Source organism: Lingula anatina, chromosome 6 (genome assembly GCF_051362555.1).
Source record: "Lingula anatina isolate TDL-2025a chromosome 6, LinAna3.0, whole genome shotgun sequence".
Lineage (NCBI taxonomy): Eukaryota > Metazoa > Brachiopoda > Lingulata > Lingulida > Lingulidae > Lingula > Lingula anatina.
The window spans coordinates 22030440-22056035 of record NC_141772.1 but is presented as its reverse complement, the minus strand read 5'-3'; the positions used below and the strand labels follow the sequence as shown (position 1 = coordinate 22056035).

Sequence of the window (25596 nt, the reverse complement as noted above, 5' to 3'; positions counted from 1 at the left end):
ACAATCATTATGCAGGTTATCGGGTTCTGTGACAATGATAATACAGATGTACTTGGCCTACATAACGCCCAGGCTCCTAACAGGCAGAATAGACTTTGTGACGGCAGGAGTGCTTGGGAAGTCATGAGAGAGCACGAAGATTTTAGGAACAGTAAGGTTCAGGTTTCATATTTCGCAAAAATAGCAGTAATAATGACAATCCACTAACAGGTCATTTTCGACTTTTGTGTGAAGTGAATATTAGTTGAAAATAGAACTATTTCTGAAATGAAAAGATAAAATTGATTTTTTAAAAGCAGTCACAGAAATACTAGTACGTTCGGCCGATAATTGTAAAGAGAATTTCAAACGTAATTAATATATATATATCCACCTCACCTGAAAAATTATGATTTACTCATCAAGCAGAATTTTAATAAAGTGGTGTTTATATTTCATTATTTTAGATAATAACCCTCCTGTACAAGGTGATATAGATAAAACTCCCACCTTCAGAGTAGTTCAACAGCAGCCCAAGATATATGTACTGGTTCTTGACGTATCTGGAAGTATGGGGGGTGTAAGTATCATTTATCTTTTGGACTGGGTAATTTTTAAATTAAAATTCTTGACACACACAAATGCTAACATAGCCACATGTGTGTTCATTAATCTTACTGGTATGACCCCGTTAACTTTAATTAATTTATCAACTCTCTATCAATGTATATACTACAATGTAGATGTGTATCGATAACCCTCTCAGTTTTTCAATAGCCTTGATCAGTGCTGCCAAAATGCGAGTCTAGATGTGACGTCACAATCGCTGAAGTGTTGAACACTCAAAATACAGTGATCTCGACATGACGGATGCAGCAAAAAAATTAATAAAGTAGATAAAGTAATAGATAAACACATAGATTTAGGAATAAATAATGAAAAACTCTCTGAAGAGAGATTTAATTTTCACGGCTGTTAGAAATTATAGATTCCATTCAATATTTTAGAGCAGATTGGAGAACCTGAAGAAGGCGTGTGCAGAGTTTCTACTCAACGCTGTTGACGAAGAGAGCCAAGTTGGTATAGTTATTTTCAGCTCTGCAGCTACCATAATGAAGCAACTAACGACAATGAGTTCCAGATCAGTGAGAGAAGACATGGTTTCCATTGTTAATGGACTAAGCGCCGGGGGAGGGACATGCATTGGTTGTGGTCTCCACGAAGGCATAAATGTAAGTTGATACCATATTCCGTTGTATAATTTAAGAGCTGTTTATACATGTATATAGGGTTATATCAAGTATTGATCATAGTTGTAAATATGTAACCAGTGCATAATAACAGACAGTAAGTGTCATGTCATCGTTGTGATGTTGTCACTATTACCCTTTTTGCCTTCTCGTTTACCTGTACATGTATGTTCAAATAATTTATGTTTTTTGCTCAGTTTTGCTGTTACATCCACTTTGAATATCTCATTTACAGCAGTTGAATAAAAGGTACCAGTACTGATAGTGTTTTTTTTTTTTTTTTTTTTTTTTTTTTTTTTTTTTTTTTTTTTTTTTTTTTTTTGCTCAGTCCCATCTGCTGATATATGCTGATTTGTATTCAACCAGGTGTTGGAATACAACAACATGGTAGCAGCTGGTGGTATTTTGGTCGTTGTCAGTGATGGAGAGGAAAATCTTCGTCCATACATTTCGGAAATGAAGCCAATCCTGATACAGAAGGGAATCGTAGTGGATGCCGTACTTTTTACGGCCGCAGCTGATGAGCAACTGATATCGTTAGCTAAAGACACTGGTGGCATGTCGTTCTTTGAATCAGGAAGTGCTCTATCGACTTCTTTAACGGACTCCTTGTTTAAGACCATTTTTCAGAGAAACAGCGGCCAGAAAGATGTTCTAGTCCAGGTAAATTGTTGGCCGTGTAGAGCATGTGTTATAAATAATAATTAATCAACAATAATAACTAAATTAAAAATCGCAACTTTTTGGGTTGATGTCGTACAGGAAAGAAATATTACAGTGGATGCCTGGTCATTTGTGGTCAAGATACTGGGTGATGACATTCTTGCCTTCCTGGGGAGTATACTGCGCGGCTGCTGTAGGCGCTCAGAGCCAGCAAACGAACAATATCTTTTATCAATATACTCGAAATATATTTGGTTTTATTATTACTAAATTACTGCAGCGTAAAAAGGTGAGTTCTCACAAGTCTCAGGTCACCTTATAATGGGTCTCACGGCTCTTAATATGCTCTCAAATTGCATTATTGATTTGCACGGTAATTCATCAATAAATAATTTAATTTCAGATATTGTCAGAATCGTTTACAGTCCCCGGTGGAGGAAGCTCTTTTGAAGGTTCCATATATATTGACAGTACTGTTGGAAACAACACACGGTTTCTATTCACATGGAGCACTGGTTTGGTCACTGTGACACTGAGAGCACCTGACAATGTGACCATAACGCAGGACAGTGGTTCTGGAGTACTGAGTATTGATATTAATGGCACTGCACAGGTAGGGTATATGATTACAAGTTTCCGTTTTGATAACATTAACTTTACTGTTGTTTATTCTAGATTAACACAAAAAAATTCAGAGACGGCGATTGGAAGATATATTCCTACTAGTACAGTGAAAATGGGACGATTTTAAGTTTAGGGGATGACAAGTCTTTATTTTGACGGGAAAGTGCCATTAAAATGATTTTCCTGGACTAAACGTGAGTTTTCCCGTGCTTTAAAATGGTTAATGAATTAGTTCCCACATTCCACGTTGTTTTAAGCGATCGAGTAGCCATCTAGAAAGGTCCAACTGGTCCGATCGCAAACATAGATTTCATAATAATTGCACTCACCGCCGTTTTGGTGGTGAAATGGAGCTTTTTCTATTTCATTGTGTTATTTACAATGTATTTATTGTGGTATTTTAAATCTCATTTTGAGAATTAATATGCTAGAAGACAGGCCCAAAGCAATGGATAGTAAACGAGGTCACCTGTTCATGTATCAGTATTTTTTAATATACACTTTCATCTGATAATGAAACATTCCCATAAATTACATGTACTTCTGTAAAAGACGTGTGCGTTGCTTACCAAATGTACTTTTTAAACAGGTCGGGAAATGGCTCTATACTGTCACCAGCTTGGGTTCCGGAAACGCAGTAGTCCAGGTTCAGGTCTCTTCACGCCCCTCTTCAGACGCTGCACCCATTGTGCTGAGTGCCAGTGTGAGCAGTGATACCGTAGATATTGCAGGTAAATGTGATATTTGTTATTAAAGAAACACGCACGTCCTCATACGGGCCAGCACAAAACTAAGCTTCAAAGGATAACAACTGTTCATTTTGGCCAAAAATGGATTTTCCTGGGGAAAACGGTAATTTTACCCATCCTTTCACATGGTAATGAATCCATTCCGACACTCAAAGGTGTTCTTTTTTATGTTTTCTTGTTCTTAAATGTGCGCTTTACCATTCAGCAATTATTATGACTCATGAGGCATAACGACTTAAAACTATAGGCCTAAGTTCTGCCAAGCACCTTTTTCCGTTCCAACGCATATTATTCATGCTCTTGTGACATGTAGAATGTTCGTTCCAGATCCCAGTTTATACCGCATTGCCATATACGGAGAGGTTAGTCAAGGCTACACACCGGTAGTTGGCGCCACTGTGATGGCTTATGTTGACACGGGTACTGGTAATATCCACACATTACAGCTGTTTGATAATGGGACAGGTAAAGTTACATTTATTGATGTTCCAGTTACTGGTTTCTTAACAATCACGCAGAATAAACGTTGCGTCCGTTTAGTGTACTATGCTTCAGTTATAACAAAGTTCCCATTACGATTGCTTAACCTTCTTGATTTTTTTAATGATTTTATATAACAATTAAGTGCGTTGACAAGCAATGCATCATTTACAAATTGCAAACGCTACATGCTTCACTTTTATGACATAGAAAAAGATATTTAGAATATGGCATTCCTTGCCGAGGAAGACATATTCGAATGTTGGATATTACTGTAATACAGGTATCCTGCAAATGTCAGTGTCTTAAAATGAATCTGCTTAATGAAAAATTTAATTTGCTCAATATATATCAATGAGGTAAGCAAATACGTTTAATTTTCCCACAAAGGTGCGGATAACGCAAAGAACGATGGGATCTACACAGCGTTCTTTCTTAACTTTGGAGGCAACGGGAGACATTCAGTGCAAGTTGTAGTAAAAGGGGAAGAAGGTGCTTCGGTTAAATCCGCTGCATGTGAGTATTAAACGCTGCTAATAATAACCAACAGTCTTTCTCAAGAAAAATGGCAACATGTAATCAATACAACTTGAACTAGCGACAAAGAGTCTAATGTTATTATACATTTGATGATAGCGACAAAGCTATAGTCTCGCACTGTTGATTGTTGGTCTTCTTTTTCTGATTTTTTTACAATAATCCAATTGAGTTATTCTGTATCATCAATCAAATTCCGACCGTTTTGCTTCCAAAAAAACATAACGTTCCGTAACCATAAAGTAACCATAACGTATACCGGTCATATAAACGTTATTGGAACGTTGAAATAACGTTCTGTGTTTGCCATCCGCTTATAACCATAAACAACACCTTTATTATTACTGCTTCAGCAAACGGCTTACATGACGATATCACCAACAAGCCTGTAGAACCATTTCAGCGTTCCGACAGCGGAGGTTTATTCACCGTAAGGAATCTTCCAACTTCGACGCCTGGTTCAGAACCACCTGACCTGTACCCTCCTGGCAGAATCTACGACCTGGCGCTGGTAGCAGTTAACAATGAAAATAAAACTGTGACACTGTCCTGGACAGCCACTGGTGATGATCTGGATCAAGGAAATGGTAAGTGGGATATTATTACTCTCTGACAATAGTGTACGTTAGTAGTCCGTTTCAAAATCGCTATAATTTGAATGCTATTTTAGAGGCCCCTGGCACCATAGGGTACAATTGGGAATTGCATTGGTATTTTTCAAGCAACGAAGAAATAAAATTACTGGTCCTTCACCCCAAAAAATTGCACTTCATGTCATCAGACTGATACAGACAAAATAGTAAAATAAATATGTTGGGGACGTTACCTTGACAGTACACGTATTCTAAAATGAGATACTGTATCATTTTATTAAAAATGCAAAACTATAATTGTATTAATCAATTATAATGAATATCTGTAATTTCTTTGTAACGGGACTAAAATATATTGTGTAACTTGAAAAAAATCAAGTGAAAACTGAAAGAGAGTAGCAGCTGCATTCTTCCAACTGATATTTTCACACGCCGTTTTTTCTGTCTTTCAGCATCGAGTTACACCATTCGCTACAGCTCGTCAATCTCTGAACTCCGACTAAACTTCAAAAACGCCAATAAACTCTTTGCTGGGGATCTTATCCAAGGAAATCTTGATTCTCCCTTACCAGCCGGTGAAACAGAAACTTTCGTCGTCCAATTCAACCAAGCAAACAATTTGAATATCACGTATTTCATTACACTAGTGGCCACGGACGATAAAAATCAGACAGGAGAAAGGTCAAACATCGTGTCTGTTTCTTTTGTCTACAGCAACCCCTTTCCTTCCCCCGATATAGCAACAAGTACAGAGGCAACCACTGAAAGAATCACAATAGCAACTGAACTCAAAACACCTGCAGTGGCTACAGCAACTATGCTTATGACCGAAATGGTGACTGAAAAATGCACGATTAAATCATCGACCCCGGAGAGCACTCTGTTTGGTATTATTGGCTACATCGTAGCTGGGGTTGCCGTTTTGGTCAGTTTGATATTAACCTGTATAGTTATTGCGCTAGGGATACACATTCGTAGGAGAAGTCGATCAGATGGGTATGTTATCCAGTTGCACGAAATATTTACTCGGAAACAATCAAAGTAGCAAAGAAAATGACATTGCACATGTTTATAGCTTGTATTTTATTTTTCAGATGTAATGCTTTTGAAAAGATGGTCTTAACCCCCCCCCCCCCCCACACACATATATATATATATATATATATATATATATATATCTATATATCTATATACAGACTTGACATTTAATATGGAATATTTTTTCTAAATCATTATTCATCAGTTTTTTTCCTATTTTGCAGACTGATAAATAAAAATAAGGATTAAAATCGTGTTTTAATAACTTTTGATAAAATGTTCCATGTCATTGCGACATCAGTTCTTTCATTGACTTCGCCAGTGAAGCAAACAAAAATGCATTGCCAATTTTAAGTCATACGACAACCATTGAAAGCGATATTTTGGATCTCCATGTCTTCCAAATTATCGTCTTTAAAAGAGTTACACGACCCACAAAAGACCCTCATGTCAGTGTCTAGTCACAGTAACAGTCGCTGCTATGCCTGACCTTGTCTTCGTGCTACCAGAGCTTTCAAGAGGCAAGGCATTTCTTGCGATAGTGTTTTTAGAATTTAATCTGGAATAAAATTCCAGTCAACGGTTAAAACGTGTCCAATTTGGTTCAGTTTTGTTGTAGGACATGCAGGCCGTTGATTCGGCGACTATTGACCGAACCACATATTGTCAAAGTGGTTCAAATATGGCGATTTTGATGACCAAGGTAGCTGCTTATTCCTTTGGTTCTGTAAGTTATCTGCTATAAAAAATTCTCTGTGTGAACCAATAATCTGATCGTGCAACCTTAAACTGTTCCTAAGGTGCCCCCTATCAAATGATAGTCAAGTGGTTCCCAGATTATTCCTTTATTTGATCTGGTTCAGGTTTTCATCGATGACTTCCATTGGTGTTTTGGCACCAATGTGGTATCAACTCCAAATATTGACGCTATCAATGGCCCTAGTCACTTCAGAAGCGGCACACACATTGTCGTAGGCCTCTTCTGGATGTCTGTTAACTCTTTTTTGACCAATTTAGCGGTACTGGTGAAATCTGACCTCAATAAAGAAAACAACGCGATTTAAGTGTTCTGCCCAGAAACGGTCATGGTCCACAATTCATTAGAGAAACAGACTACGCTGTTTTGCTGTTTACAGTGGCTTCCTCAGAGGTCGCCTAATATCCTAACCTGCTGAAACCATTTCGGCCTTCGCTTAGCGCCTTGAAAAACGCGTTTTGGTGACAATTTGCCCCTCATTTAAAACGGACTAGGTGGTTTTGGTTTAATTGTAGCAGCATTTCCTGAAGGACAATGAGTCCTGTATCCTGGTGGTAAGATATCGATACATTGGACGTGTTGTCTGTGTGGGTACATAACCCTGGGCATTACTCTATGAAACTGTGCGGACAGTTCCGTTTGGGGCAATAATCTGCCTGGCAATGTCTGTTTTTTTTTTTTTTTCGCGCCATTCTGACACAGCTTAACGATTTTGATAAACAATGCTTAACTTATTTTACGCACTGCAAAACCGACCGCTTGCATGCAAAATTTCAAATTCTTCTATGCAATGGTTGCCGACATATGGATACATTTTTGACAGAACCATGCCTCGCCAAAGCCAAGCTTTGGCCAGCCCAAAGGAGCACTACCCAATCAAATCACTGCATATTACACAATGCAGCAATGCTTCAGACTTGGTAATCAGTTAATTGGTAGAGACACACCTGTCTTCACACTTCTCCAGTCAGATATCTTATATGAGATCTGAATTTTTTGAAAAAAGAACGCATTTTTCCTAGGTACCTTTAAAACTGAAATATTCCATATTAAATGTCAAGTCTGTATATATATCAAAAAATGTGTACCTGATTATATAATTATTCAATTTCAAGGAACATACTGATCACAAAAATTGATGATATTTGGTAAATAACATTTTGTATCTATTGATGTCATATTTTACAGGGAAAAACAACGAAATTGGAGAGATAACGACGGATTTAGAGACACGGGTGTCTGACCAACTGGACTAAAACAGGTCTATGTTCAGGTGGAATAAGTAAGCCAGGCGTCCCTAAACTACCTCTTGTAACAATATATATTAATCTAATATGTTTAATTTTTATCATAACTATCCAGTAAGTAGCGTTAAGAAGTTATATTTATCCTCCTAGTGTTGATAGTAATCCAGTCAGCGGCTTCCAGTGATATTTCTCCCATTAGTAGACTCTGGTGATGAAATCCATTCATTAAACTATTACACTTTTTTCTACGCTGGCTCACACCAACCTGAATTACAGCTGGTCGGCAAGTGGATAATTTATTTTTTTCTTTATGACGATGGACGTGATCTGTAACCTTTGGCTTGAATGCGCCTATAGTGGTGATACGTATTTAAGATAGACGTTGGAAGCGCGTGCCACACGTTATTATATATAGACTATTACCAAGTGTGTCCATTGTAAGCTGAAATAGAATTTATACTTCATCAACAACATCCCTGATTATAACAGTTTGATTATCAATACAGTTTCTTCTTTAAATATCTAGAACAATCATGATTGGAACTTTCTTGCTAATTGTCTTTTAACGGGGCGACAGGTGTTCATTTTGTATTAGATTTTATCAGAAATGATTAACTTTGTGTTAAAATTCAGATACATCTTGAAGGGACGTGTACATTTATGCTACGGAAATGTTCCCCGTCAAGGATCATTATGCACTATAACAACACACAGCTTACAACATGTGTCTCTTTATAAAAGTAGCATTACGGGTTATAGACAAGAATATTTTTTATGATCATGAGTAATAATGTGATTATAAAATTTCATTAAGATCTATGAAGCACTGCAGTATACATGTCTTTGTATACATACATACAGTTAGTGCATAAAAACCCTCAATGTTTTGTTTAAATGTCACTAAAACTCTGTGTATATTTTAATATTGGTGTTATTTGTATGTCTATACAGGTATATAACCAGTTTGTCTTTATACTACGCTGTTATAGTATGGAATTGTTACATGTGGTTGTTTAATTGTGCATGTGTGAGGGTGATAGTAAATAATTCAGTTTAGAGCGTGTATTGCTTATTCACCACGGTGCTTTTGTGCAAAATGTAAAGTTAGTCAACAGGAAGATAGATAAGTTAATTTCTCACTTTCGTTATCCTGCAGCTATTGTGTTTTGTACCTGAGCTCGCATAAAGGACATGGACCATTGCTGCACAGCAAATATTTCGAATTTTTTCATATAACTAGTTTTGAATGACTTGGCTTTGTCAGAATAATACGTAATAGCACTGCATTGAAATTATACGCGATTTCAAGAAACACAATCTCTGTTGACTGCATTTTTTAGGGTTAACGTGCCCATTGTTGTTTTATTTGGCTTTGTACTTTATGTTTACTGATGCAGTAATAAAGGTATTTGGAGTGCTTTTCATGCAAGCTCTCTTATACACGCGTGGGACTCCAAGTTGAACACGACGTGCCTTGCCATGAAGTGGCGCGTTTCACTGTCGCCATTCGCAAAAAGAAGACTTTTCAGATGAGTGGAAGTGATGGAAGCCCCTCGGTGTCATATAACGCATTTGGTCCTGTTACTGACTTTCATGGCATTAGCAAGGGGCCAAAGGCTGCGCACCAATGTTACTCTGATCAACAACGGTTACGAAGGACTTCTCATTGCAATTGGGCCAGAAGTTCCTGAAAATCCTAAACTTATTCCAAGAATCAAAGTAAGTATATATGACTGTTGTGATTTTGTAAAAGTTGAAGGTTTTTTATGTATTACGGTCATATAGAGGTTCATTATTAGTCATGAAACTCAGTTTACTTGGATTAGGAAAATCAATTTTTATGCCTTAAACTCTTTTAGAATATCATTGAAAAAGGAAGACAAGGTCAATGTGAGGACATGATGGCGTGCGGCTGTACTTCCGTGTTGACGCTTATTTCCTCCGCCAAGGAGGTTATGTTTACACCCCTGTTTGTTTGTTTGTCTGTCTGTCTTTCTGTCTGCCTGTCTGTCTGTCATCAACATCAGGAACTGTCAGAAGTGGGCTGAGAAATAATATTCCATATGCTATATTTTTTTTTTCTTGGCTATCACCATACTCTTCATCCATGCTTTATTTTGCCAAGTGAAAATGTCATCAAAATCGGCCCCTAACTTTTTGATGACAGAATAAAACAGAAAGACAAACAAACAGTAGTGAAAACAAAACCTCCTTGGCGGAGGTAATAACAGTACAGGTATATGTAGCTTTGGAAAAAAAAGGGCAGCGGGATTAGAATTCAGTGTATTTATATTACATGGGCTTTTCAGCCATCATATGGCTGTCCGTAGTTACCCAATGTTTACCCCATTACACTCCCTGGTCTGTCACAAAGCGTACATTTATTAAATTGACCCCAATGGAAAATTGGAGATCAGGTGCCGGTATTGTTTGCGGTCGCTTTCACAACAACTGATTTCTTCGTTTTGATTTAAAACCCCCGTTGTAATCTTGGTAAAATGATTCTGTAAGCATATTAAAGTTTTATCAGTTAGGCTGAGGGTTTATTTGTTCAAGGTACTATTGTGTGAAGTCATTCATAGTTTAGAAAAGAAAGCTTTAACCTTGGGCTCCTTGTCAAAAGATATTTTTAAATGCCTGGCCGCGTACACTGCGGTTTGTTTATAGTGCAACAATACAGTTGACGAAGTCTTTATAATTTGTTTTCCTTCTATACTACATATCTGCAATAAAATATTCACTTGGAACTGCTAAAAACTCCAGCGCCTTTTGCATGCTATCTTAACTCATATTATATTTCATATTACACAATGTACATGTACCTCACACCTGCGCTCCCCCGTGACAAAATGCACCATGCAGTACTTAGTATCAGAAATACCACGATTATCGTTCCCAATTCATGGCATAAAATAATAAAGATAAAAAAGCTTCCAGTTCAGTAAAATGCAATAATACCAGCCTATCGTTTCTTTCACTGTCTGACTAGATGAAAGTCAAGAAAAAATGTGACAGGATCGAATGATATAAAGAAATCACCTAAAAACCCAAGATGCAGCGACATGGTTAATTTGAAAAAGACAATACATGACACTGAAACTATTTAATTTGTATTTGCAAGTAAAGTTATTTTGTTAATTCTATAGGAATATTTTGTGGGAATGTCACAGTTACTATTTGCTGCTACAAAACGTCGAGCCTATCTCCGGGATATCACGATTCTCGTTCCTAAAACATGGACGAAAAACTCCACGTACCTACAGGCAGGAATCGAAGCCTTTGAAAAGGCCAACGTGATCATAGACAAGCCTAATGGTGTACAAGGTGACAACCCATACGTCAAACAGAAGGGAGAATGTGGACAGCCGGGGACGTTTATGCACTTGACTCACAAATTCGTACTAGACGACATCGTGGCCGCAACATATGGCACTCCTCCTGGTAATACCATTTATAACTAGTGTAAAATATAAAAACAGGCCTAAACGTGTGCGAAATCTACTCCGAATCTTGAGACATATCACAATTTTATTATCTAGGAAAAAATACATAAATATGACAGAACTGAAATCTGTGCGAATTCTTATAATACTATAGTTTATGAAAAAAATTCGATATTGCCATAAGAGATCTGACGGGGGGAGGGGGGGGGGAGTCTGGCAGATATTTAACATAGACAAAAGTATATATGGTCGCTGTATCTTGAACGCTTTCTCTCATATTCAGCGAAGACTGTCCTCCATGAGTGGGGACATTTGCGCTGGGGTTTGTTTGACGAGTACCCGGTGGACGAAAATGATCCTCACTTTTACCACGATTCTATATCTGAGAGAATAGAAGGCGTACGCTGTTCCCGGGGAGTGACGGGCAAGGAATATAAGACAGTTAAGGACAGTTTTGTTTGGAATTGCAACCCAGATGAAGAGACCAACCTCCCAGAAGGTGCTTGCAGGTTTGCCCCTGATGTATACAACAACGAAGGAACCACCTCTATCATGTCACACCATTACGTGACATCTGTAAGTGCAGGACGATCCTGCTTTTACACCAATTTTTCTTTGACCCTCCCCTGCGAATATTTGTCTCATTTAACGTTCCTCAGTCTATTCCAGAACATTTGGCGTGTTTTTTACAGTTCTACTGTTGTTTTGCAATGTACTTAACAATTTAAGAACCGTTTTCAGACTGTCCTAGGACAGATTTGGATCATTTTTCATTAAAATAGCAAAACATGTTCTAGGACAGATTGATAACTGTAAGTGAGCGTTAAATGAGTCTCATTTTTAGCAGGGGCATCATGCAACTCAAAATGGTCAAAAAGTATAACATGCTTAAGATTTAAAGGTTTCTAATCTACACAAAAAAATAATAATGTATCTAAAACTTATTTTTTCTTTTTTGACACTTCTATTCCCATTGAATCAAACGCATGTGCGACTGATAAAATACGTTATTGTATTGTATTTCGAATGAAATAATCGGTACAGGGGAGACATGTTACATCTTCATTAACTTTGATCAAATAAAAATGACCTTTTAGTTATAAAACCTTTAAGACGTCATAATAAGTGATATTTTCAAAAGATGATACATCTGTAGTACTATCTACTATTTTAGTGATGCATCTATACCCATCTAGTGTTGTAAAGATATTGAGATACACAATTATCACTGCAGGTTATCGGGTTTTGTGACAATAATAAGACAGATACATTTGACCTACATAACGACCAGGCTCCTAACAGGCAGAATAGACTGTGTGGTGAAAGAAGTGCATGGGAAGTTATGAGAGAGCACGAAGATTTTAGGAATAGTAAGGTTCATGTTTCATAATTCGAAAAAAGCAGTCGTAATAATGACAATCCACTAGAATATCATTTATTATTGTGTGGTTGGAATGAATATTAGTTGAATATTATTCATTTTCTATAAAGAAAAGATAAAGTAGATTTGCTTAAGAAAAGAAGTCACAGGTATACTAATACTGTAAGTTCGCCCGGTAACTGTAAATAACATTTCAAACATAATTAATATCATCCTTACCTGAAAAATAATGCTTTACTCATCAAGCAGAATATTAATATAGTGGTATTTATATTTCATTAATTTAGATAATAACCCTCCCGTACAAGGTGATATAGATACAACTCCCACCTTCAGAGTAGTTCAACAGCAGCCCAAGAGATATGTACTGGTTCTTGACGTATCCGGAAGTATGGGGGGTGTAAGTGTCCTAAATCCTTTGGGCTATGTATTTTTTTATTAAATTTTTTGAAAGGTCAATATGGCACACACACACAAACACTAACCCAGGCACAAAGAATGCGTTCATTAATTTTACCCGAATGAATCCGTTAAGTTAAATTTATTTATCAACTCTCAATCAAGTTAAATGCTAGTGATGTACTGACAATCCTCTCAGTTTTCCAATGGCGACCACGAAAGCCGTCAAAGAGGGGTTTTAGGTGTGACGTCAGATTCGCTAAAGTGTTCAACACTCAAAATACAGTGACCTCGATAGGACGGATACAGCAAAAATTAATAATAAATAAGTAAATAAAAAAGTACATAAAAAGATAGAGAAATAAGTAATGAAAAATTGTCTGAAGAAAGATTTAACTCTTGCAGCTGTTAGCATAAACCTGATTTCATTCAATATTTCAGAGCAGATTAGAGAACCTGAAAAAGGCGTGTGCAGAGTTTCTACTCAACACTGTTGACGAAGATAGCCGAGTCGGCATAGTTAAATTTAGCGGCACGGCTGCCATAATACAACACCTAGAAACGCTGAGTTCCAATGCAGTGAGAGAACGCATGGTTTCTATTGTTAATGGACTAGCCGCCGGGGGATCGACATGCATTGGTTGCGGTCTCCAAGAAGGAATACAAGTAAGTCGAAACCATAGTCTCCTGTAATAAGGATGTCTATACATGTGTATATAGGGTTATGTCAAGTATTGATCAGATTTATGAATTACAACCAATGCATATTAGCAGACACATCATACCTTATAAAGTCGCTGTAATATTGTCAAAGTTATAATCACTTTTATTCCGTACGATAGTGTCTATACTCGTTTACTTGTACCAGTGAAGCTTTGTGCTCAGGTTTGCTGTTATAACCTTTTTGAATTTCTCATTTACAGTAGTTGAGAATAAGACATCTGTTCTGATATCTTAATTGTGTGCTGATATACCCGTACATGTATATACCTGAGTATTTAATTTTTCCTGCTCGGTCCTATCAATTGATTAATGCTGATTTATATTCAACCAGGTGTTAGAAAACAACAACATGGCAGCAGCTGGCGGCATTTTGGTCGTTGTAAGTGATGGACAGGAAAATGCTTATCCATACATTGCGAATGTTAAACCAGTCCTGATACGGAAAGATGTCTTAGTAGATACCTTACTTTTTACGGCCGCAGCTGATGATCAACTGATATCGTTAGCCAAAGACACTGGAGGCCTATCGTTCTTTGAATCAGGAACTTCTCTATCGACTTCTTTGACGGACTCCTTGTCTAAGACCATTACGCAGAGAAACAGCGACCAGAAAGATGTTTTAGTCCAGGTAAATCGTTGGTCTTGTAGAGCATGTGTTGTAAATAATAATAAACAAACAATAATTACTAAATTACGAATTGCAACCCATTGGGTTGTAATGAACTTTTTACATATACATATGGGATGAATCTCCTAAACTGATATAATTTTAGTACGCTTAATTCAAGCGTGGGCTCGAAATAGGACAGTACGTTTTCGTCTAACTTAGTGAATAACGCAATCCAAAGATTCCACGGTTCGTGTCAGATTTACGTAAGGTCGCGCAAAGAAAACCCAAGTCCACATAATGACCAGTTAAACGATTTATTCGTTGACGCTCGGTAGCTACATGTTCTAAGTCAAGTCTCCAACTCATAACTCGTCTGCTCCGTACCCCGTCGCTCCAAACCTCCTTCTCGCTGCTTCCTTTTACATCTCTCCTCTACGTGCCTCCCTCTCCTGTTCAATTCTCATCGCTTAAATACTCATTTGTTATCTTACACTGCACTATTGCGCGATGTACGTCAACCCTAATTACTTTTAATTGTATAGCTAGTTTCTTTACTATGGCGTTATACAAATAGGCCGCCACATTACTAGAAAGCTATTGCACACATATGACTTCTATGTCGGACACGACATATTCCTTCCATTTTTCCCTTCCATTTTTCTTTGGATTGCGTTATCCACTAAGTTATCCACTATTTCGAGCTCACGCTTGAAGTTAGCGTACAAAATTATATAAGTTTAGGACATACGCCATATGTATATGAAAAGTTTCATTACAGGGTTGAAGTTGTAAATAAAAGAAAGAATAAAATTGATGCCTAGGCAAAATACAGACTGGGTGATGACCGAAGGTCTGGCCTTCCTGGGGAGGATACAGCGCGGCTGCCCTAGGCGCTAAGAGCTAGCAAACTAACGAAATCTTTTATCAATATACTGGAAATATCTTAAGTTTTATTATGTTATTAAAATAAATGACTGCAACGTAGAGGTGAATTCTCACAAGTCTCAGACCACTCTTTTATGGGTGTTACGCCTCTTAATATGCTCCCAAATTGCCTTATTGCCTTTGCATGGTACTTCATCTGAAAATATATATTTCAATTACAGATATTATCAGAATCCTATACAGTTTCCGGAGGAGGTAGCTCTATCGAAGGTTTCATATATATTGACAGTACTATTGGAAACAACACACGGTTTTTATTCACATGGAGGACTGGTTCGATCACTGTGACATTGAAAGCACCTGATAATGTGACCATAACGCAGGACAGTGATTCTGGAGTACTGAGTATTGACATTAACGGCACTACACAGGTAGGGCTACATACTACAGTAATGAAATGTTTCAGTTTGAAGAAAATTATGCGTATTGCTGTTTATTCTCAATTGTCACACAAACAAAAATAAATAAATAAATAAATAACAAATAAATTGCCAGAGACGGTGACTTGTGAAAATGGAATGATTTTAAATTTAAGGGAAGACAAGTCTTTATTTTTGGGGGAAAGTACCATAAAAAGGAGTAAACGCGAATTTCCCCATACTTTCAAATGGTTATTGAATCCGTTCCTACGTTCGAAGTAAGTCCATGATGTTAAAAATATCGTTACGAAGGGAAGCCATCTATAAAGGTTTATGTATGTGTTATTTACAATGTATTTATTGTGGAATTTTACATCCCATATAACGAGGCCTATCCCAAGGGATGGGAAGTAAACGAGGTCAACTGTTCATGTAGTTTGTAATACTTTGTCATCTGATAACGAAACATTTCCATAAACTACATGTACTTCTATAAGAGAGGTGTTTTTTTGCCAAAATGAACTTTCTTAAACAGGTAGGAAAATGGCTCTATACTGTCACCAACCTGGATTCCGTCGACGCCACAGTCCAGGTGCAGATCTCTTCAAGACCCTCTTCAGACGCCGCGCCCATTATACTGAGTGCCAGTGTGAGCAGTGATACCGTGGATATCACAGGTAAAGATGGAATGCAGCTTTCCAAACTAAACACTGCGCCTCTACGAGGTGGAAATATTTGTCATTAAAGAAACACGCACGTCCTTATACGGGCCATGCAGGACAAAACTTAGTTTCAATGGGTAACAACTGCTCATTTTGGCAAAAAAAAAATGGATTTCCCTGAGGTAAACGGAAATTTTCCCCATACTACTACTATCTCCTGTTACGCCGTTGGGCGTCTAGGGCGTCAACAAAGGTCCTCCACTCCTCTCTGTCTCTCGCTAGGTGTTGAATTGTCCCCCAACTTTCACCCAGTTGTTTCAATTCTGCTTCAACTGTCCTCCTCCATGTGGTCTTGGGTCTGCCCCTTTTTCTATGCCCCTCTGGTGTCCAGTACATGGCTACTTTAGTGGTGGAATTTGGGTCTTTCCTCAGAACATGGCCAATCCATTTCCATCTTCTTGTCCTGATGATTTCACTTATACTTCTCTGGTTTGTTTGCTTTAGCAGATCATCATTAGATATAGTTCTTGGCCAAAATGTTTTTAATATTTTTCTGAGGCTTGAAGTGTGAAAAGTAGACAACTTTTTTTATATCTTCTTCAGTTATGCGCCAGCATTCCGAACCATAGAGAAGAGTTGATAGTATACAGCCCTCAAATATTCGGAGTTTGGTTTTTATACTATATTGAGAGCATTTCCAGATTTTGTTTAAGCTCTTAAAGGCATTTCTGGCTTTGGTTAGTCTGTTGTCACCCTGAGCTTCAGAGCTGACTTGACACGATGGAGATAGGCTACAGTGAAAAGGTTAGTGTCAAGTCAGCTCTGAAGCTCAGGGTGACAACAGACTAACCAAAGCCAGAAATGCCTTTAAGAGCTTAAACAAAATCTGGAAATGCTCTCAATATAGTATAAAAACCAAACTCCGAATATAGGCTACAGTGAAAAGGTTAGTGTCAAGTCAGCTCTGAAGCTCAGGGTGTCTGTTGTTGACATCTCTACTGGTTCCTCCATCTGTGGCTACAATGCTTACTAGGTATGTTAGCTGGTGTTATTAAGGATGCAGCCTTCCACTTCAACTGGTGGTGGTGATTGTATATTTAATGCCATCACTTCAGTCTTCTTTTTGCTTATCCTAAGCCCAATTTGCTGACTGAAGATGTTAAGTATGTCAGTCTTCTCTTGTATATGCTGATGTGTGTGGGACAGTAATGCAAGATCGTCTGCAAAATCGAGGTCTTCTAGAGTCGAGTATAAAGTCCATCTTATTCCTCTTGATGTATCTTCTGTGGTGCGCCTCATTACCCAGTCAATTGCTAAATTAAACAAGATGGATGACAGCACACAGCCCTGACGCACGCCCGTTTGGACTTTAAAACTCATATTAGTCTCGCCAACACAACAGCAGAAGTGACTATAAAAGCATCTTATCATCCTAACAATCTTTGGTGGTTCTCCGTAATTTCTAAGGATCTTCCAGAGACTATCTCTATGTATACTGTCAAAAGCTTTTTCAAAATCAATAAAGTTAATAAAGAGCTGTCGTTGCCATTCTGTGCACTGCTCTATGATGTTACGTAGAGCAAATATCTGATCTGTGCACCCCACACCCTTTCTAAAACCAGCTTGTTCTTTTCTGAGCTCTTTGTCTACTGCATCTGATAATTTATTGGCTATTATTTTGCAAAGTATTTTGCTTGGTATGGACAGAAGCGTTATACCTGTCCAGTTATTGCAGTCCCTGAGTGACCCTTTCTTTGGTATTTTGACAATGATTCCTTTATTCCAGCTATTTGGAATTATTTCTTCCTTCCATATTGCAGTGTACAGGGGTTCCAAAAACGCTGCTGCTATCTCTGGTGATGCTTTGAATAGTTCAGCATTCAAGTTGTCATTTCCTGGTGCCTTTCTGTTCTTCATTGACTTTATTGATTTAATAATTTCAGTCTTGGTAGGTGTGTTTATGTCAATATCTAAATCTTCTGCTGCTTCTGGTATATTTGCTTGTGTTGTTGGTGGTGGTCTGTTGAGAGTTTCAGTAAAGTGTTTTGTCCATCTTTTTTATATATCTTCTTCCTTAGTAAGTAGAGTCCCATTTTTATCTGCAACTGGTGAATCATTGCTCTTTGTGCTCATTTTTCCACAGATAACTTTGGTGATCTTATAAACTGTTCCTTGTTCATTTCGTGATGCTGCTTCTTCTGCACTCAATGCTAGTTGATCTAAAAAAACCCGTTTATCTGTTCTGACAAGACGTTTCACTATCTTGTGTGCTTCTCGGTATTCCTCTTGGTATCTTTCAATAAGTCTTTCTGACTTGGCATCTAGTAATTTCTTTTTGGTGCTACGCCTGGATTCTATTGCCCTCCATGTGGTTGGTGTCATCCATTCTTTTTTGGTTCTTGTTCTATATCCCAGATATTTCTCACTGCATGTACATTGTTTGTATGTTGAGGCTACTTCATTCCAAAGATAGTCAACCTGTCCTGGTGGTGTCTCTTGTATTTCAAGATCTTCAAGAACTTTAAATCTGTTCTTTAAGTGGACTGTGAACTGTTCCTTGATTTTTGTGTCCTTTAGCCGTTCAACATCAAATCGTTTCCTTACTTTCTGCTGTGGTCCTGACTTTTTTAGCTTTAGTCTTATAAAAGCTTCAGTTAGGTGATGGTCACTTCCAACATCAGCACCCCTTCTCACGCGCACATCTAACAAAGATCTTCGCCATTTTCCATTTATCATTAGGTGGTCAATTTGATTCTTGTCACGTCCATTGGGGGATGTCCAAGTCAACTTATGTATAAAGCGGTGGGGAAAGAGAGTGCCCCCTATGACTAGATCATTCACATTGCAAAAATCAACTAAACGTTCACCATTTGCATTTATTTCACCACATCCATGTTTTCCCCGAACTCTGTCATCTTCGAATTGTTTGCTCCCCACTTTAGCATTTATATCACCCATCACAATGATCATGTCATGTTGAGGTACTTTCTCTATTGTGGCTTGTAAACTGAGATAGAAATTATCTTTTACATCGTCTTCTCTGTCGTTTGTGGGTGCATAGCACTGGATCACTGTCAGGTTGACTTGGTTCCCTTTCAATCGTACCCTTATAATTCTGCTGTTAACAGGCTCCCATTCTAGCATGGAGTGGGTCACTTCTTTTCGTAGGATAATGGCAACGCCTTCATGGTGTTGTCCGTCTTCTCGTCCTGAAAATATTACCGTCTCTCCTGTTGCTGCTTTTTGTCTGCCAGAGCCAGTCCATCTACATTCACTTATGCCCAATATGTGTAGCTTGTAGCGCTCCATCTCTGTTATAATTTCTGCTAGTTTTCCAGCTTCATACATGGTTCTCACATTCCAAAAACCAATTCTGGTTTTAGTCTTTGTGTGCAAAACGCCCATCTTCATGGCAGTAGTTTCCAGGTGGATTTGACCACTGTCAGTCATATAAGTCGACAATGACTCTGGGGGCTCAGCACATCGAGTAGTGTTGAATATCTTTGTTGCCGTTTCCGTAACTGTTATGGTTTTCTGGGGTGGGGTTGTTGGCCCCACGCCCAACCCCCTACCAGGAGGGCCAGGGTTTTTTGTCAGGGATTTCCTTCCCTTAGTCACTAAATCGGGTTATCAGGCGCCCGAAACCCGCCTTTCGCCGCTGCCTCTCAGCTTCAGCATTTCCAGGGCCACCACGTGGAGGCGAGACATGCGACTAGCTTGGCAGAGCCTGATTGAGACGGTGGACATAACTGAGTTTTGTTGAGTGCTACTTAGTGACATCAGTAGTTCCCCTCAGTGTCCATTTGCCAGCCGTTTGACCCCTTTCCCTATACTAACTTACGGTTAATTAATTCATTAGACTAGTTGCCTCTTTCTCCAAATGTCCTATCACAATTTCTCTGAAGGGAACTACGTGTCAAATGATAAAAATCATGATAATGGTTTCTATTTATTAAGTGTCTACAAATTAGATTGCTACCTCACCTAAAACAGAAAGGTGTTAATAAAGCTTTGAATGATCGATCTGTGCTTATACATTACAATAAAAATATAAACGCATATATTTTATATATTTGAATAAGTTTTTATTGCTTTAAATAGGCACAAAGAGTATGCATTAATGAATAATTAGATGTAATAAAAATATAATTTGTTGCTTATGGATGATAAATAACCCCTAACAGTATTCTTATCCATTCCAAAATAATTATGACTTTGAGGCTTAACAACTTCAGACTCTAAGTTCCACCAAGCACACTTTTCCCCCTCCTATGCATATCCTGCATTCTCTTGTAACATGTGGAAACTTCGTTCCAGATCCCAGCTTGTCCCGCATTGTCATATACGGAGAGGTTAGTCAAGGCTACACTCCGGTAGTTGGCGCCACTGTGGTGGCTTATGTTGACGCAAGTACTGGGAAAACCCACAAATTACAACTGCTTGATAACGGTGCAGGTGAAGAAACATATTTGTTGTATCAGTTAAAGCTCCAAACTTGACATAAACTGCTGTGGATTCTGTTAGCATAATCACACACGACTTTTTTTAATCCAAATAATATTGGGAGTTCCAATGTTCACGTTCACGCTGGTTCTATATCTCTAGGCTTGTTATTCAAACCTTACTTAGTTGCACACGTTATACTATTGTGAAATATTAAAAAAGATATGTCTTACATGTTTCTCTTTTGTTTTTTTACAAAGGCGCAGATAATATCAAGAACGACGGCATCTACTCGGCATATTTCCTGAAATTTGAAGCCAACGTGAAGCATTCTGTGCGAGTTGTAGTGAAAGGCGAGGAAGGTGTTTCAGTAAAGTCTGTGGTTGGTGGACAAAGATTACCAATCATTACCAACACAAGTAAGCTATAAAGTCATGTTTTAATATTTAACTTGCCTAATGACCATATGTGCTAACGTCACCATTTGTAACTTATGTCTGTCCCCAGAAATGAATACATGTAAGTCTTTTTGTGCTGTGTTTCAAGTAGGCTGAAATATAATGCACAATGTTCTTTTAGATCGATTCTGATATAACATGCACATTTACTGCCCAGAATTGTTAATCTACAAGATAGCGACGACAAGCAACATGACAAAGTAATTTCTTTGCACGTATACATCTAAACCAATAGTTGTCATTTGTGCACATCTTTCTGTTTTATAACTCATTTGCCCTAAAGAGTTGAGTCATTGGGCAATTTGAGAAAAATTGTGCCTTTACAAACATTTTGGCAAAATCATTGATATTTTTTAAGCTGCAGCAAATGCCACGAAACTAGTGGTTGTGTACACTCCAATTGAACCATTCGAGCGTTCCGACAGCGGAGGTTTATTCACCGTAAGGAATCTCCCAAGTTCTGGTTCAGAACCACCTGACCTGTACCCTCCTGGCAGAATCTACGACCTGGCGCTGGTAGCAGTTAACACTGATAATAAAACTGTGACATTGTCCTGGACAGCGACTGGTGATGATCTGGACCAAGGAAATGGTTAGTATGAAATTGTTTGCGTTATATTATATGACCAGTACGAGAAGAACTTACTCCATAAAGATTATTTTTATTCATTTATTTACCTTCTTTCAGCATCGAGTTACATTATTCGCTACAGCACCTCGGTCTCACAACTCCGACTTAACTTCAGTAACACCTATAAACTCCTTGACGAGGATCTTATCCAGGGGAAACTTGATTCACCCTTGCCAGCAGGCGCAAAAGAAACTTTTCGCGTACAATTCAACCAAACATTCAATTCAAACATCACGTACTTCATTGCGCTATTGGCATCGGATGACAGAAATCAGAGAGGACAAGTGTCGAATATCGTCTCGGTATCTTTTGTCTACAGTTATCCGTTACCTCCAGAGCCAGTAACAAGTACGGAAGCAACTACTGAACGAACGAGTCCAGAGATGACAACTACTGAACCAACGACCCAGGAGATCACAACTACTGAACCAATGAATCATGAAAGTACGTTGTTCACTAGGCAAATTTCGACCGAGAAGACATCAACTTCCAGTTTGACAACTTTGTATATCACGGCAACCAGCGCATCACCAACACACACGGACAGTTCTAAAGTCACTTCCGTTCAACATATCGCCATTGGTAGTGCTTCAGCGGCGGTGGCTCTGCTTATTATTGTGTTGATTGCAGCGGCTTTCATAGTCTGGCCTGACATAAAGAAACCTAAAGGTGGACACTTCCCTAATCCTCGTGATGATGGAGTTCAAGATCGCCACAACATCCACGGCTCTCATCCGGTTAATCCTTACGAATTCCGAAATTACTGGCATCACCCACACGAGGACAAAATAACACATCCCCATGTTCATCAAGCGAAGCAAGACAAAGTTAAGTCAGACTTCGGCTCTGCTCTTGCCTCTTACCCTCCACCAAATAGATCAGGATACCCCTTCCCGGCTGCCCCAAAGAGAATTGTGTCGAATGACTATACGCCAGGTCAATTTAAGGCGTATGTCCAGCAAAATGACGTGCCTCGCCAGCACGGATATTACAACTTCAGAAACGACAACTTCAAAAACGTAACAACAGTGGCCAAAGAGAATACATACATCAACCTTGCAGTGGATCGAATAGGCCCTCCAAATTCCCTACCAACGAATGCTACAGAACATGGTACGCCTGGCGTAAGACGTTCTGGGGAACATAACAGATATGCCCCAGAGGAACAGGCTGAAATTGCATCAGAATCGAAGCCTTATCGGAGCAGGAACCTCCAATACCCAGAACGGAGAAGGGATACTACGGCGATGATACCAGGATACGAAGAAAATATTTATGCTACCAATAATCTAATGCCTACGAAACCGCAACCTACCCCTCACAATGACTCCTCCTTCGTTAACATAGTGGAACCGCAGCACAGTGCTTTCGGTAACCAGAATTACCAACCGACTGGATACACGCCAGGCATGTCGCAATATGGGAACAGGGGCTCACAAGACTGGAGGGGTTTTAGAGAACCGCAGGCTTCTAGTAGTACTCGAAATAATACTCCACCAGTCGTTGATCGGACAACGAAACCACGCATGGAGATTCCGCAAGTGGCCCTCAAGATGCCCCTATCACACTTGACTGGAAGGAACTATCCATATATGACTGAGGATGAATCACCACGGTACACCATTTATAAGTAATCTCTATTTTACGAGCTTTTCAAAAGGTCTGTTTAGCATCGATTTCGAGTAAGCATACTGGGCACGCCTAGTGCCTGAAGCAAGGAAACTCTAAATCGGTAAAGTAGCTTCGATAACAAACAGTAGACCGAGCAGTCTTATATATTATCTGGATATGATATAGTATTGGACAAACAGTTGTTTTAAATAAGTTAATTTTGATGCAAAATCAGTATGTTTTGCCTTTTCTAGAGTTCATTTTATGTTTATGTTTATGTTAGTTCAAGTAGTGGATAAAGATCGTTTTGCGGAAATGCATTCCGGATACAAGTATCATGTTTTTGGAATGCTAAGATAATGATCATGTGATACTATTTATATCATGAAGTATACAACGTATATGGTGTTCTGTTTTAGTTGAAGGGTGTACTGTCATGTTACTATATATGCTAACTCGTGACTCCACAATAGACAGATGTGATAACAAAAAACAAACATTTTATTTCGTATTCATTTATTATTAACACATATGTGTAACATGATTGAAATAGTTCAAAAGTTAAACTGATTCACAATCACAGAAACCATGACATATATCAGTTGGAATACAACTTATCGTTATTTTTACGAAGTTGAAAGTATGGAGAGGAAAACCCAAGAATTGGATACGCATATTATATTCCCCAGCTCTATTTGGTTACCATATATTGGACACTTTATATATTTATATATCCCAGGGACTCAACTTACTAATACAAATGTTATTTACTTTTTCGGGCTATAATTTGCATATCTCATGCACATGAGAATATTTAGTTAACTACTGTAAAGTATATATGCTTCACGAGCACACGCTTACAACAGAAAAAAATCTAATGAATTGTTTACAATCTAAATATTCCAGAGGAAAGAAGGAAGGGTTTCCAATAAAATATATGCATTCTAGATCTCTAACACAGTGCCATTGCGTTTGTACAAATTTAAAAAACATATTGTTTTACCCATATAAGAAGTAACGCGTAGGAAATACAGAAGTCGGTTTTATGGACGGGATTGACGACGGGTTATGCAGTATGGATTGAAAAATTCACGTTTTGGCGAAAACAAGTTAAACAGATATCAACTTAAAATAAACACAAACAGCTTTCCATATTTATTTTTGAAAATTAAGAAAAGAAATTCTAATAATTAGAAGCCTAGTCTTAACTTCAAATCAAAATAGCAATGTACGTCTTTTTATTAAATTTTTTAAAACAGTAATTTCTGCCTAAAAAAGTGAGATCATGTCTTGTACTCCAACAAGGCAACCTTAAACCTTAACCTCTCGTCTGTTTTAACGCTACTATTTCCAAGTGAATTATCCCCCGAAAATAAAAGCATCGTTTTGTGTGTACTCACTCAAAAGCCGCGACTCTTCCACCGCCTTCTTCTGTTCCATGGACTCAAACTTGAGTTCTTTGTAATATATATCAAGTGCCAGAAAAGATATATGTAAATCTATGAAGTACTGCACGATACATGTCTTTGTATACATACATGCCGTTAGTGCACAAAAATTCTTGATTTTTTGTACAAATGTTACTAAAAATGTGTATACTCTAATATTGGTTTGCTCTATGTATGTCTATACAGACCTGTATATAACCAGTTTGTCTTTATACTACGCTGTTATCATAGGGAATTGTTATATGTGCTTGTTTAAGAGTGCGTGTGTGAGGGTGATAGTAAATATTTCAGTTTAGAGCTTAATTAATTGTATTGCTTACTCCGCAACTTGCTTTAGTGCAAAATGTAAAATTAGTCAACAGCAAAATAAATAAGTTAATTTCTCACTTTCGGTATCCTGCAGCCATTGTGTTTTGTACCTGAGCTCGCATAAAGGACATGGACCATTGTTGTACTGCAAATATTTCGAATTTTTTCAAACAACTCGCTTTGAATGACTTGGCTTTGTCAGAATAATACGCAAGACTACTGCACTGAAATTATACGCGACTTAAAGAGACACGACA

General features: G+C 38.1%; 3 protein-coding genes across 3 annotated transcripts; all 3 read left to right on the top strand.

Moving 5' to 3' along the window:
- The first annotated feature begins 40 nt into the window (after positions 1-40).
- LOC147761361 (calcium-activated chloride channel regulator 1-like) lies at positions 41-3245 on the top strand. The gene is made up of 6 exons (XM_087015383.1): positions 41-151; positions 447-559; positions 987-1211; positions 1596-1892; positions 2296-2710; positions 3106-3245. The coding sequence occupies exons 1-5, from the start codon at positions 124-126 to the stop codon at positions 2641-2643; spliced, it is 1011 nt and encodes a 336-aa protein (XP_086871509.1). The 5' UTR covers positions 41-123; the 3' UTR covers positions 2644-2710; positions 3106-3245.
- LOC147761360 (calcium-activated chloride channel regulator 4A-like) lies at positions 3052-7996 on the top strand. The gene is made up of 6 exons (XM_087016009.1): positions 3052-3247; positions 3593-3730; positions 4136-4261; positions 4636-4869; positions 5328-5871; positions 7859-7996. The coding sequence occupies exons 1-6, from the start codon at positions 3052-3054 to the stop codon at positions 7911-7913; spliced, it is 1293 nt and encodes a 430-aa protein (XP_086872135.1). The 3' UTR covers positions 7914-7996.
- LOC147761359 (calcium-activated chloride channel regulator 3A-1-like) lies at positions 7931-23605 on the top strand. Its single transcript, XM_087016008.1, has 14 exons — positions 7931-9636; positions 9777-9938; positions 11064-11358; positions 11644-11936; positions 12595-12730; positions 13029-13141; positions 13582-13806; positions 14195-14491; positions 15580-15789; positions 16313-16502; positions 20757-20894; positions 21143-21301; positions 21699-21932; positions 22029-23605. The coding sequence occupies exons 1-14, from the start codon at positions 9460-9462 to the stop codon at positions 23603-23605; spliced, it is 4206 nt and encodes a 1401-aa protein (XP_086872134.1). The 5' UTR covers positions 7931-9459.
- Positions 23606-25596: the final 1991 nt, after the last annotated feature.

Coding starts and splice junctions, on each gene's coding strand:
- LOC147761361 (XM_087015383.1), top strand. CDS start 124: ATGAGAGAGCACGAAGATTTTAGGAACA. Junction 152..446: donor GCACGAAGATTTTAGGAACA/GTAAGGTTCAGG, acceptor TCATTATTTTAG/ATAATAACCCTCCTGTACAA. Junction 1,893..2,295: donor AGAAAGATGTTCTAGTCCAG/GTAAATTGTTGG, acceptor ATTTAATTTCAG/ATATTGTCAGAATCGTTTAC.
- LOC147761360 (XM_087016009.1), top strand. CDS start 3,052: ATGTACTTCTGTAAAAGACGTGTGCGTTGCTTACCAAATGTACTTTTT. Junction 3,248..3,592: donor TGATACCGTAGATATTGCAG/GTAAATGTGATA, acceptor TGTTCGTTCCAG/ATCCCAGTTTATACCGCATT. Junction 4,262..4,635: donor TTCGGTTAAATCCGCTGCAT/GTGAGTATTAAA, acceptor TTACTGCTTCAG/CAAACGGCTTACATGACGAT.
- LOC147761359 (XM_087016008.1), top strand. CDS start 9,460: ATGGAAGCCCCTCGGTGTCATATAACGCATTTGGTCCTGTTACTGACT. Junction 12,731..13,028: donor GCACGAAGATTTTAGGAATA/GTAAGGTTCATG, acceptor TCATTAATTTAG/ATAATAACCCTCCCGTACAA. Junction 20,895..21,142: donor ACTGCTTGATAACGGTGCAG/GTGAAGAAACAT, acceptor TTTTTTACAAAG/GCGCAGATAATATCAAGAAC.